Raw genomic sequence first — 12,396 nt, 5'->3', positions numbered from 1 at the left:
AAAACTGACAAAAGAAAGCACCATGCCATACATCATTGAAATGCTCAGATTTTCTGAGTTGCTTATTGACCAACTAAATTACATTAACTGTCCAAAAAGGTCCAATTGTGAAAGGGATTTTTGATTGATTTATAAATTTTAGGTCATACAAGTCCCAGCCAAGAAAGAGTAGGTGTGGCTCTAGAGGAATTACAGGATCTTAAAGGTGTATGGAGTGAGCTTAGTAAAGTTTGGGAACTCATTGATGAACTTAAAGAGAAGCCATGGCTATCTGTAGCACCAAGAAAGGTATATTTTATTCTATTTATCTACTGATAGTAAACTTACATTTAGGACAGTGATCTGGGATATTGTAGTTCGGATAGTACAAAAAGAAATTGGTGGAACATATGACATATCTTTTGGCAGTTTGAATTAAATGAACCAAGTATTTACCAGTGCACACATTTCGAGACACATCTTGTTTGTATGATGGAAAGCAACTCTTATTTGAGAAAATACTTTTTTTTATTTTTCAGCTCCGACAATCTTTAGATTCGTTATTGAATCAGTTGAAAGAACTGCCAGCCAGATTACGTGGTTATGCTTCCTATGAACATGTAAAAAGATGTCTTCAAGGTTACGCCAAGGTTGGTTTTTGTTACGTATATTAGATGACCTTGTTCTGTTATCAAAATCTAGAAAGTTTTGGTTTTAATAGACCATGAGAAAAAATGTATAGTAATGAAGGAATGTATTCTACCTGCGTGTATTCTACGGTCACAAGTTGAATTTCATGATTTTAGATTATAATACAAAGATGTAATATTAAGATATTGAATTGTATAATAAATAATATTTAAAAAAATGATTTTTCATATTTCTATGTATAGGTTAATGTTCTTATTGTGGAATTGAAATCTGAAGCATTAAAAGAAAGACATTGGAAACAGTTGATGAAGAGACTGAATGTCAACTGGGTATTATCAGAGTTAACTTTAGGTCATGTATGGGATATAGATCTACAGAGACATGAACCGGTCATCAGAGATGTTATCAGTGTCGCACAGGGTGAAATGGCCTTGGAAGAATTCTTGAAACAAGTAAGTGTAGTAGAAACCAAGATATTACTTGATTGTAAAACATTATATCACATTTCTGTGTCAGCCAAGGTAACAGATGTGGTGTGAGTAATATCGAGACATTTTCAGCTGTTGTGATTGGAGATATTTATTGTTGCCCGATATTCTTGTGTTGACTCTCTTTTCACTGTTTTGGGAATTGCGATAATCCAATTCCAAAATTTGAAATGATAAATCCAACTGTAATTTATTTTTGATACATTCCACAAACTATTTTCTAAATATAAGTTACTGATAAACAGTCATAAATTCTCATTAATCATGAAAGAGTCCTCTTTAAAATGGTATCTGCTGTGGCTTCCTGCTCTTGCATAGCAAGAATGTGTATTAAATGTGTTTATCTTGTAGGTGAGTGAGGTATGGAGAAGTTATGAATTAGAATTGATCAACTATCAGAATAGATGTCGTCTTATTCGAGGTTGGGATGATTTATTTACCAAAGTGAAAGAACATCTGAACAGTGTTATGGCTATGAAGTTATCACCATATTATAAGGTAATTTTGGTGAAATATTGTTAATAAAATGAACTTTTTTTTTAATCAAGCAGTGTTTCAAATAATTATTTCAAGCATGGCAAATAGTTTGTCTAATGGTGTCTTTATAAATGATGTCAACTTAATTTGACCGAACATGGGTCACTGAACAACAGCTTTGAGTATTAATATGATCATAAGTCATTAACAGTTTAAACAACATATTAATTTCTTTATCAACAGAAAATGTAATAATTCGTTAAATTATTTATGTTATTTTGATATATTTGTAGCAATTTGAAGAAGATGCTCTAGCATGGGAAGATAAATTAAATCGTATTAATGCATTATTTGATGTATGGATTGATGTACAGAGACGTTGGGTATATTTAGAGGGTATATTTACTGGCAGTGCTGACATTAAGCATCTCTTACCTATAGAAACCTCCAGATTCCAAGGGTAAGTTCTATCTTTTTCAGCATCTTTGTTGGGTGCACATACAGTAAGGTTTGTGGATAGTCTGTAGATTCGAAGGTCTGGGATGATTAATCATATCTTTTGCAAAACTATGAAACACCATTTTGGACATTTCCATTCCTATCAGTCTACTTGCTTGCATTCTATACATGGTCTAGGCAGATTATAACAATTAAAGGGAGAGAACATCTGTTAAACTAATTTGTAAGAACAAACGTAGGAGAGGTAACTTGTCACAATATTTAGAATTCAGTTAACAAAAGTTAACCTCGGAAATAGAAGATAGTGTTTATAAATAAAATGAATTTATGTATATTTGTTTTCAGAGTTAGCACAGAATTTTTAGGATTGATGAAAAGAGTAGCAAAGTCACCATTAGTCATAGATGTTCTCAATATACAAAACAGTCAGCGACAACTAGAAAGATTGGCTGATTTACTGGGTAAAATACAAAAGGCTCTAGGAGAATATCTAGAAAGAGAAAGATCCTCATTCCCCAGGTGTGTTTTACCTTTTAAAATTTGTGTAATTAATATATTATTTGGAAGATGGATATAAATAGTAAAGTTATGTGTTTCAACAGAAATGTTTTAGTTTATGAACCATTGGATTGATGACTGTTTAAATCATCAGTCGTTTATAGAAAAATATTGAATTATGCACTGGAATTATTTCAATTTAAATCTTGGAAAACGCTGGATTTTATATCAGCAAGGACAATGTTAATCTATCTAAGAACTGTCAGATGGTAAAGCAGAGCCATCTACAGAGCAATATTAAGGGACATATAAGTAAAAATCAACTTTTTAAATGTAGATAACTGATTTCTAAATCTGATGCATTCTTTTGTAGCTCTCTAATAACTTTGACTTGTAAGATTTCTTTTGAAAGACAGTAGTAATGACTCATTTTGTTTTGTTCTAGATTTTATTTTGTGGGAGATGAAGATTTATTGGAGATTATTGGTAATAGTAAAAATATACCACGATTACAGAAACATTTTAAAAAGATGTTTGCTGGTGTATCATCTATAGTATTAACAGAAGATGATTCTCATGTAACTGGTCTGATGTCAAAAGAAGGAGAATCGGTGGGTTTCCAAATAACCTAATTAAAATTAGGTCTTTATTCTCTTTTGTTCTAATTTTGGCTGGCCTACACCACATTACTTTCGTATCAATATTCTGTTCGCTTTGAATTCTATCTCCCGCTATCGTGATTGGTTAAAACTATCCCTAAGCATCTAATCGTTGGTTAGATGTGAGGTCAGTTCATGTTGTATGGCCGAATGGTTAGTACGTGCGCCCTGTATCATAAGGTCTGTCATTGAGTCAACTGGCGTGGTTACGAATCCCTGGTTGTACGTGACAAGGAGCAGGTTCACCTGTCCAATGTCGTGGGTTTTCTCCGGATCCTCCGGTTTCCTCCCACTGCTAAAGACCCCTATTGAAATAAAATTAAACCAAATCTTAGTCCCGAAATGACCTAGTTTGTGTCGAGTGGACATTAAACCCCATTTCTCTCTCTCATGTTGTTAGACCTTAATGCAGTGTATGATGTAAAAAAAAAAACCCATAAAAACTAAAGCATTGTCTAATTTTAATTTGACTGGTTTCCAAAAATGCTGTAATGATTAAGTTTCTTCATAAATTAGACCCATACGCGCAAGCGAATTATGTAAATAAAATTAAACCATGTTAGTCCCGAAATGACCTAGTTTGTGTCGAGTGGACGTTAAACCCCATTTCTCTCTCTCTCTCTCTCTCTCTCTCTCTCTCTCTCTCTCTCTTCATAAATTAATACCTTTTGCACTCTACAATCTATTGGCTAAGCTATGTACCAACAATTTTAAATGATTTTGTACATTTGTAGGTTGAATTTGCGTCGCCAGTATCTATAGCTGCACATCCTAAGATTAATGACTGGTTAACTCTAGTAGAGAAGGAAATGAGAGTTACCTTGGCTAAACTCTTGGCGTCTGCAGTTCATGATATGGCAGGATTCAAAGCAGGAAAAATTGAACCAGCCCAGTATTTAGAATGGGTGGATAAATATCAGGTAATCATAGATGCCTCTTGTTCATATGAACAAAATTGTCCAATCTCTTAATCAAAACTACTAATCCTTTAAGAGTCAGAAATGGTTGAATTACAAATAATTTGACCAGTTTTTATTTTGGGGGCATGGGTGTTGACTACAAGAGTCTAAATCAGATTGTTTTTTACTCATGAATTATTCTGTTACAGTTAAACACAATTTAACATAATCATCACATTATATTTTAGTCACAACTGATTGTACTAGCAGCTCAGATCTTGTGGTCAGAAAGTTCTGATGCTGCATTGTCAACAATAGGTGCTCAAACCGGTAATAAAGATCTTGCACCAATGAATGCTGTATTAGCTAGTGTAGAATCAACTCTAAATATCCTGGCTGATTCCGTTCTACTAGAGCAACCTGCTGTACGCAGAAAGAAACTTGAAAGCTTGGTAAATATAATTCTTAAACCTGATCAATGTAATTGTTAGTTTAGCAACATGTACTTGTGGATGGAATGTTCTGAAGTGGGTTCACTTATTTAAGTCCTGTGGAACAGATGAGTGAAGTCATGCAGAGATTCAGTAATGCACATTGGTAGTGCCTAGAAAAGTAATAACATTTAAAATTAGTAGAAAGAGTATGCAGAAACTCTATTGCATTGCACACAACCTTGTTCAATTTTGGAAGAGAATATTGTTATAGCTGTCCCCTAACTTAATCTTTCTGACATTAGGTACTTCAAATAAAATACTGAACATTTCTGATTTCATTTAATGAATGACATTGAGCTGTTTTTTTAAGAAATATTTTGAATGCATAGGTTTCATTTTTTCTCAGATCACTGAATTAGTCCATCAACGTGATGTAACACGTATGTTGATCAAGAATAAAATCGACAATGTCAAGTCATTTGATTGGTTATGCCAGATGAGATTCTACTTTGACCCTAAAAACCATGATGTCTTGCAACAACTTTCCATACAGATGGCTAATGCTAAGTTTAATTATGGGTTTGAGTATTTAGGTGTACAGGATAAATTAGTACAGACACCATTGACAGACAGATGTTATTTAACTATGACACAAGCTCTAGAAGCTCGACTTGGAGGATCACCATTTGGTAGGTATATTACTAGAATTATTTACTACCCACAAAGTAAAGAATACATTTAACCTCTTTGTTAGCCATGTGTTACAGGTATAGCAACATAAATGTTGTTATAATCTTTGAGTGACATTTAGCAATTGAGACCAATAAAAACACAACACAATTTATATGGAATACAATCACTGATTTGTGACACATGTTATGTAGCACAACATTTCAATGAGTGTTCTCATATCGTTCTCAATGTTGTTGTTATCAAATAAGTTGCCATAAAAAAATAAAAAAAATCAGTTGAAATTTAACAAAAAAATTAGTTGAGAATTAAAAAAACGTACTTCACTCATATTTCAGTTTTAAATGATTAACACAAAAATAAATTTCACAAAATACCATATTCACTTTAAATAAATTTGTATCAAAGTTTGTAAAAATTAAAAAATAGAACCTAGTCTTTTTTATTATTACGGCCTACTGATTAATTTCTTTTACTTCATTTACCTTATTTAGGACCTGCTGGTACTGGTAAGACCGAGTCTGTAAAAGCCTTGGGTAACCAGTTGGGAAGATTTGTTCTTGTTTTCAACTGTGATGAAACATTTGATTTCCAGGTGAGTTGTGTTATTTTCACTTTGACCATATTAACTGACATTAAGTTAATAATGCTGTGATTCCTTTCACTTTTCACAAACAAACTTGTTAATCTCAGAATTACGGGTCACAATGCCCAACAAAACATAGAACAAACAGCACATTAATATAAAACAGATAAATTGTTACAGTGAATCAAGTTGTTAGATGGTATTCTTGAAAAAATAAGAATATCCTGTTTGGTGCATGACACCCATTAGGAGGCCGAATCTGGCCTGTAATGAAGATGATTTGAAGTAAACTTGAATTACTTGTTGATATATTTCAGGCTATGGGTCGTATTTTTGTTGGTCTATGTCAAGTAGGAGCGTGGGGTTGTTTTGATGAGTTTAATCGTTTAGAAGAAAGAATGTTATCAGCTGTTTCACAACAAATACAGACTATACAAGAAGCTCTTAAAGATCTCGCTGGTCAAGATAAAAAAGGTAATAAGATTTTTTATATCAACACAGGTTGTATGTTAATAGGTCATCTACTAAAAAAAAAAAATCCTTCTAAACTTGGCATTATCCATTGACATGAAATAAAATAAGAGCAATACAAGGTAAAGATAGTGCACTTTGTACACTGGATCTTAATTTTCCATTCAGTCCAACTCACCTGCTTTGATCTGCTGTTATCTCAGTAACTTTTGTGGTTTCCTTCACACAATTGTACTTGGCAACTTAAGTGTGTTCACTGCGAATTCTCTTATTTCTTTTTTGCTACTTAAGACCTGAATGCATTGCAAGTGATAAAAGACCTGAATGCATTGCAAGTGATAAAATTTGTGGTTTCTTTCACACAATTATACTTGGCAATTTTGTGTGTTTTCTCCTGAATTCTCAAATTGCTTTCTGCTGCTTAAGACCTGAGCGCATGACAAGTGATAAAATTTATTATACATTTAGCATTTCTTTCAAGGCATTCTATTGTTTCCTTTTGGCTCTTCCACATAATAAATAATTTATATTTTATTTTTAGGTCAATTTATATCTGTTGAATTGATTGGTAAGCAAGTCAAAGTCAACGCAGATATGGCTATATTTATTACTATGAATCCTGGTTATGCTGGACGATCTAATTTACCAGATAATTTGAAACAATTGTTCCGTAACTTGGCCATGACAAAACCAAACAGACAGCTTATCTCACAGGTCATGTTGTACTCTCAAGGTTTCCGTCAAGCTGAAAAGCTAGCCAGCAAAATTGTACCATTCTTCAAGTAAGTAAAATATTTTACCCTGACATTCTCCTGAATGGACATAGCAAAATGTTCTTAAAACTATTTTTCACTGGCCTTTTGGACTTATTGGTTCGTATAACATATCCCTTACATTCCTAGATAAAGTCATAGTGGAAATTCCAGGACCGTTTCATTGTATAAGTTTGTGTAGTATAAGTTTTTATTATAGTTTACATAGGAACATAAATTCTCAACTCCAGTCATAAACCCAGTCAGTTTGCATAATAATCAAGGGCAGAATTTGCTAAGAAAATTTCAGCAGTAATAAACTATGTTAAAAGATTAAATAGATGATTTTTTGCTGATATGACTATTTGTTTACAGATTGTGTGATGAACAGTTATCACCACAGTCACATTATGATTTTGGTTTGAGAGCATTAAAGAGTGTATTAGTCAGCGCTGGTAATGTTAAACGTGAAAAGATACGTACAGTAAAAGAAGATTTAATAGAAAGCGGTGAACCAGTAGATGAAGGCTCTATTGCTGAAAACCTTCCTGAACAAGAGGTACGATATATGCTATCAAAATCTGATTTGAAAAATGACAGGTTCATTTGAATTAGGAGATTGGGTGGTCCAGTGATCTAATGCCTGGATATTGGAGCAAAAGGACTGTCATTGAGTCAAGCCGCATGGTTTTGATCACAAGCATTTATGTGACAAAGAGTATGGTCACCTTCCCAACCTTGTGAAAATGTAAAAGACCTTTAAAAATAAATCATAAAAGGCTGATTTCCGGTCAGTGTGATGTCATTACCCCAGGTACAAGATAGGGATCGGAATTCAAATGCTCCAACATGGGTCTGTCAATTCTGCGAGATGTGAGTTTTGTCTCACAAATGTTTGTTGTACTTGAGTAAGGTTGCCTGCCAAAATGAAGGTTATTGAATTTCTTCTCAATTTATTTATTTTTTTTGAATGAATGAATGAAACAAGATCTACAATATTTTAGTCCCAAAATGACATAACTGTGTAATACTGATACAAAACATGGTGCTGCTGTGTAGTTATTGCAAGACTTTCATCTTAAATTTTATTTGGGGAAAACATTGATGGCTATTATATGGTAATTGACTTGATTAAATTGTACCGTTTTTTGTTATTTTGTAGATTTTAATACAGAGTGTGATGGAGACTATGGTACCAAAACTAGTGGCAGAAGATATTCCTCTATTACATAGTTTATTGTCCGATGTATTCCCTGGTGTTAAGTATTCTGCTGCTGAAATGAAATTGCTACGTCAAGAGATCCGTAAAGTGTGTAAAGAAATGTATTTGTGTTATGGAGAAGGAGATGATGTTGGAACATCGTGGGTTGAAAAGGTAATAATGAAATATAACAGGAGAAGCTAGATTGTCAGTCTGGAACACTCCAAATTGATAGAATTGCAATTGTATGACATGAATTCAATTCTTTTGTACTTATGCTCATTCACTGCATGAAGATGTTAAGTTGATGGTATGGCTTGTAGGCTGAATATTTACATTATTCCACAACTAACAACATGTATTAATTATTACATATTAATGTTATATTTCAGGTGTTACAATTATATCAGATAACTAATTTACATCATGGCTTAATGATGGTTGGCCCTAGTGGTAGTGGTAAATCAACAGCATGGAAAGTGTTATTAAAGGCCCTTGAAAGAGTTGAAGGTATTGAGGGTGTGGCTCATGTTATTGATCCAAAGGTAAGTGATTCAAATGCCAGATAAGGATATCTAGCATGCAAACATAAATTTCAGTCACAAAAACAAGTAAGGTATAAAGTGGTTCCCAAACTAATTTGGCTGTCACATGGCACCCCGATCACCAAAACTATTATGTTGGTCAGTGTTCTTTCACTACCAAGTTAATTTCCATGTTGTGCCCAAGTTTAATTGCAGATTGACTTGCTATTTGCACAACATACACAAGAAGATCTATATTTTGCAATGTCTTCTTTTGTGCTTGGTAATATTTTGATTCAAAACTTATCTTTGAAAGTGATAAAGTGTAACAGCCAAATAATATACAGTCACATGACCAGGCGAAAAGAAATATATATATATATTTTGATGGCCATTCTGATTTTCATTATGATGCGTAGTCTTCTGTTTTACAAGCGGGAGTACAATTCATTTCTTTTCGCCTGGTCATGTGTCTTTTTATTTGTTTTTTTATAATATTTTGATCTCTTTTTGTATTCACCAGTCTATATCAAAAGAGATTCTGTATGGTAATTTAGATCCTAATACCAGAGAATGGACAGATGGTCTCTTTACACATATACTCAGAAAGTAAGATATATTTTCTTTAAAAGACAATTTCCTTCCCTACATTGTAAATTTAATTACATTAAAGATGGGTAATATAAGATTTAGATAAAGAGCTGGCTGTTCTTGCTATGATAGTTCAAAAATCGATAATGCAAAATGAATATATTGAAATTTCGTTCAAATTACTTTATTTTGAGCAAAGTTATCACCGTTTGAAGTTTTGACAAGATGTGGCATAGATTGTTAGTGTTACAACGGTATTTGTTATTCAAGGCTTAGCCTCACTACACCATTTTTAAATAAAATCATTAAATGGTCTAGAGAGTTGAATATAGACTTGTCATATGAATATATGTCTAAATAATAGTTTATAACTCTTGAAGCCAAAATAAAGACCTGCAATAGGCAGATTGGCTACATAAGCATTTTTAAGTATGAATTAGGCTTTGATAACATACATAGCTAAATGAAAGTTCATTAGGGAGACATCCAAATATATTGGATGACTGAAAATTGTTTATATTTGTGCAGGATTATTGATAATGTTCGAGGTGAATTGAGTAAAAGACAATGGATTATATTTGATGGTGATGTTGATCCGGAATGGGTAGAGAATTTGAACTCTGTATTAGATGATAATAAACTACTCACATTACCTAATGGTGAACGATTGGGTATACCACCCAATGTAAGTATAGAATCTTATTCTAGCTTATGATAATGGATTAGTAGATTTAGATAAAGATATGGCCTTTCTTACTGTAATAGTTAAAAAAATAGATAATTAGCAATCTGATTAAAATACAGATCTATATTTCGTTTAGTTTTTTTTTTTATATACTTTCGATGGTCTTCACTACATGAAGATCTGACCCGTTGTACTTAAAGTGGAAGGTTGTGTCAGAGATCATATGAGCGGCTTTTGACACTGTATGTTGTGAGACATTTGATAACCAATCAGCTTTGATGTTCCAGTGGGTTACCCACAGTTCCGTGCATATCATGCCAAAAACTCGCCTAACAGACCGTTTCATTGGCTAATCCCTCACATCATCCAGAATGCGGGTTATATAACAACTCTTCCAGATCCTATTGAAGGAAAGACAAAACGAAATTTTTAACTGTAAGAAAATGAAACGAAATAGGATTTGTGTTTTAATCAGATTGGATAATTAGAAATGAATATAATGAAAATTTCATTCAGATTTCTTTATTCTGAGCAAAGTTATGACTATTGGAAGTTTTGACTAGATAGTCTCAATTATCAAGTACCATTGCTAGGATACTAAACTTATCCATTTTATTGTTAAATTATGAAATGGCGAAGGTGTTGTAATCCATTCAATATCTAAGACATTCGACGGCCTAGAGATTTGATTCTTGGCTTGTCGTGTGAATAAATGTCCAAATAATAATTTATATAACATTTGAAGCTAGAACAACGTCCTGTAATTGGCAGATTTAGCTCTTACATATATAATGCATCTTTAATTTCAAAATTTGCAAACAAATTTCAATTATATTATGAACATGCTTTTCATACTTTTGACTTGTATTAACTGCTACTGTCTGAACATTTGAAAATTGTAACAGTCTCACATTTTATGAAGACAATTGAGTGTTATGTTGACCTGCTTGCTTTTTATAATTTGGGACAAAGCTTTCATTGAAGGCCATTACATAGATTAATGATGTATACTTTAAAAAATTGAAATAAATTTTAATATTGTGAAACCCCTTTGAGTTTTGTATAAAGTAGATGTGTAATGAATGAATGTTCTAGCTTAAAAGTTCTGAACCTTTATAAATATATGATGACATCATTGTAATTTTACGTCACCTATAGTTGTCTTGACAAAAATGTATAGCTTTTTTTTTCTTTCTCGATTCTTACTTTATCAATAATTTCTGTTATATTTTTAGGTGCGAATAATGTTTGAGGTACAAGATTTACGATATGCCACACTAGCTACTGTCAGTCGATGTGGTATGGTATGGTTCAGTGAAGATGTACTATCCACAGATATGATATTTGAAAACTTCTTAGAACAGTTACGTCATGTACATGTTGAAGAAATGGAAGAGGAATTTGCAGCCAAGGAAGAATTAGAATCACCATCTATAGCTGTATGTTGAAATAATGTGATTTATTTTTTTTTGTTATTTTTTTTCTCCAAAGGGAAATTCTATAAGGTTTATGAATTTCTAAAAAATACTACATGGATTGTGCTAAGAATTATAGAAAAAAGTCTTGTTTAAAAGTAATCAGCCATTCTTTCAACTTTTCAGATGTAAACAGAGGTCAAGTGTTGTTAGTCACAGAATTATTTAACATTTGTGTGACGACATATTAAGTTCTCTTTTCTTTGTTTTAAAGTTAAATCAATTTGATACTCTACTGTTAGCTTTGCTGGCTTTATTAACATTATATAATTCAATGAACATTTTTGGTTTTATTCCAGGTTCAAAGAGATGCTGCAACCATATTTCAACCTTTCTTCACATCAGATGGTCTAGTTATTAGAAGTATGGAGTTTGCTGTCAATTTAGATCATGTAATGGATTTTACCCGTCTCCGAGCTCTCAATTCTCTCTTCTCTATGTTAAACCAGGGTGTGAGAAATGTTCTAGCTTACAATAATAATCATGCTGATTTCCCTATACAGGTTAGTTCATGTACTAGAAACTATTTAACTGTCATCCATTACTACAAGTTTTATAAACCAAGCGGGAGCTGTAGTGGAGGTCTTGGGTTGTTCATGAGAGTTCTTTCTGGAATGGTTTTCTCATGTCAGTAGTGCAGAACAGTGCATGGCAAGGAAAGGATCTAGTCATTCAGATGCAACTTTAAACCGAGGTCCCATGTATAAGTTGGCGTGCACGTAAAAGAACCCTTGACAGATATGGCAAGAATAAGCCAGTCTTCGTTAGCCTGGTTGGTGTAGAAAAGTAGAAGTTAAACCCCATTTCATTTCTAAACAAAGTCTTATATAATATATACATCTAAAGATTTGATCCACTTGAAGAGATGTTTGCACAA

At 32.8% G+C, this 12,396-nt stretch overlaps 1 protein-coding gene across 5 annotated transcripts in view; it reads left to right on the top strand.

Annotated features, from left to right (window-relative positions):
• LOC126825090 (cytoplasmic dynein 1 heavy chain 1) overlaps positions 1-12,396 on the top strand; it is an 83,390-nt gene that overhangs the window by 34,870 nt on the left and 36,124 nt on the right. For all 5 annotated transcript variants that reach the window (XM_056101933.1, XM_050554557.2, XM_056101934.1 and 2 more), the window contains exons 28-47: positions 143-288; positions 519-629; positions 873-1,082; positions 1,470-1,616; positions 1,889-2,055; positions 2,400-2,573; positions 2,998-3,163; positions 3,946-4,131; positions 4,359-4,562; positions 4,951-5,233; positions 5,729-5,829; positions 6,138-6,294; positions 6,833-7,073; positions 7,419-7,602; positions 8,206-8,418; positions 8,637-8,789; positions 9,292-9,377; positions 9,888-10,044; positions 11,280-11,483; positions 11,819-12,022. In XM_056101933.1, coding sequence (XP_055957908.1) covers positions 143-288; positions 519-629; positions 873-1,082; positions 1,470-1,616; positions 1,889-2,055; positions 2,400-2,573; positions 2,998-3,163; positions 3,946-4,131; positions 4,359-4,562; positions 4,951-5,233; positions 5,729-5,829; positions 6,138-6,294; positions 6,833-7,073; positions 7,419-7,602; positions 8,206-8,418; positions 8,637-8,789; positions 9,292-9,377; positions 9,888-10,044; positions 11,280-11,483; positions 11,819-12,022 — 3,494 coding nt within the window. The remainder of the gene's footprint in view (positions 1-142; positions 289-518; positions 630-872; positions 1,083-1,469; positions 1,617-1,888; positions 2,056-2,399; positions 2,574-2,997; positions 3,164-3,945; positions 4,132-4,358; positions 4,563-4,950; positions 5,234-5,728; positions 5,830-6,137; positions 6,295-6,832; positions 7,074-7,418; positions 7,603-8,205; positions 8,419-8,636; positions 8,790-9,291; positions 9,378-9,887; positions 10,045-11,279; positions 11,484-11,818; positions 12,023-12,396) is intronic.

This window comes from Patella vulgata, chromosome 6, assembly GCF_932274485.2.
Source record: "Patella vulgata chromosome 6, xgPatVulg1.2, whole genome shotgun sequence".
NCBI classification, from domain to species: Eukaryota; Metazoa; Mollusca; class Gastropoda; family Patellidae; genus Patella; species Patella vulgata.
The sequence above is the reverse complement of the archived record's forward strand: the minus strand, read 5'-3'. Positions and strand labels throughout refer to the sequence as shown.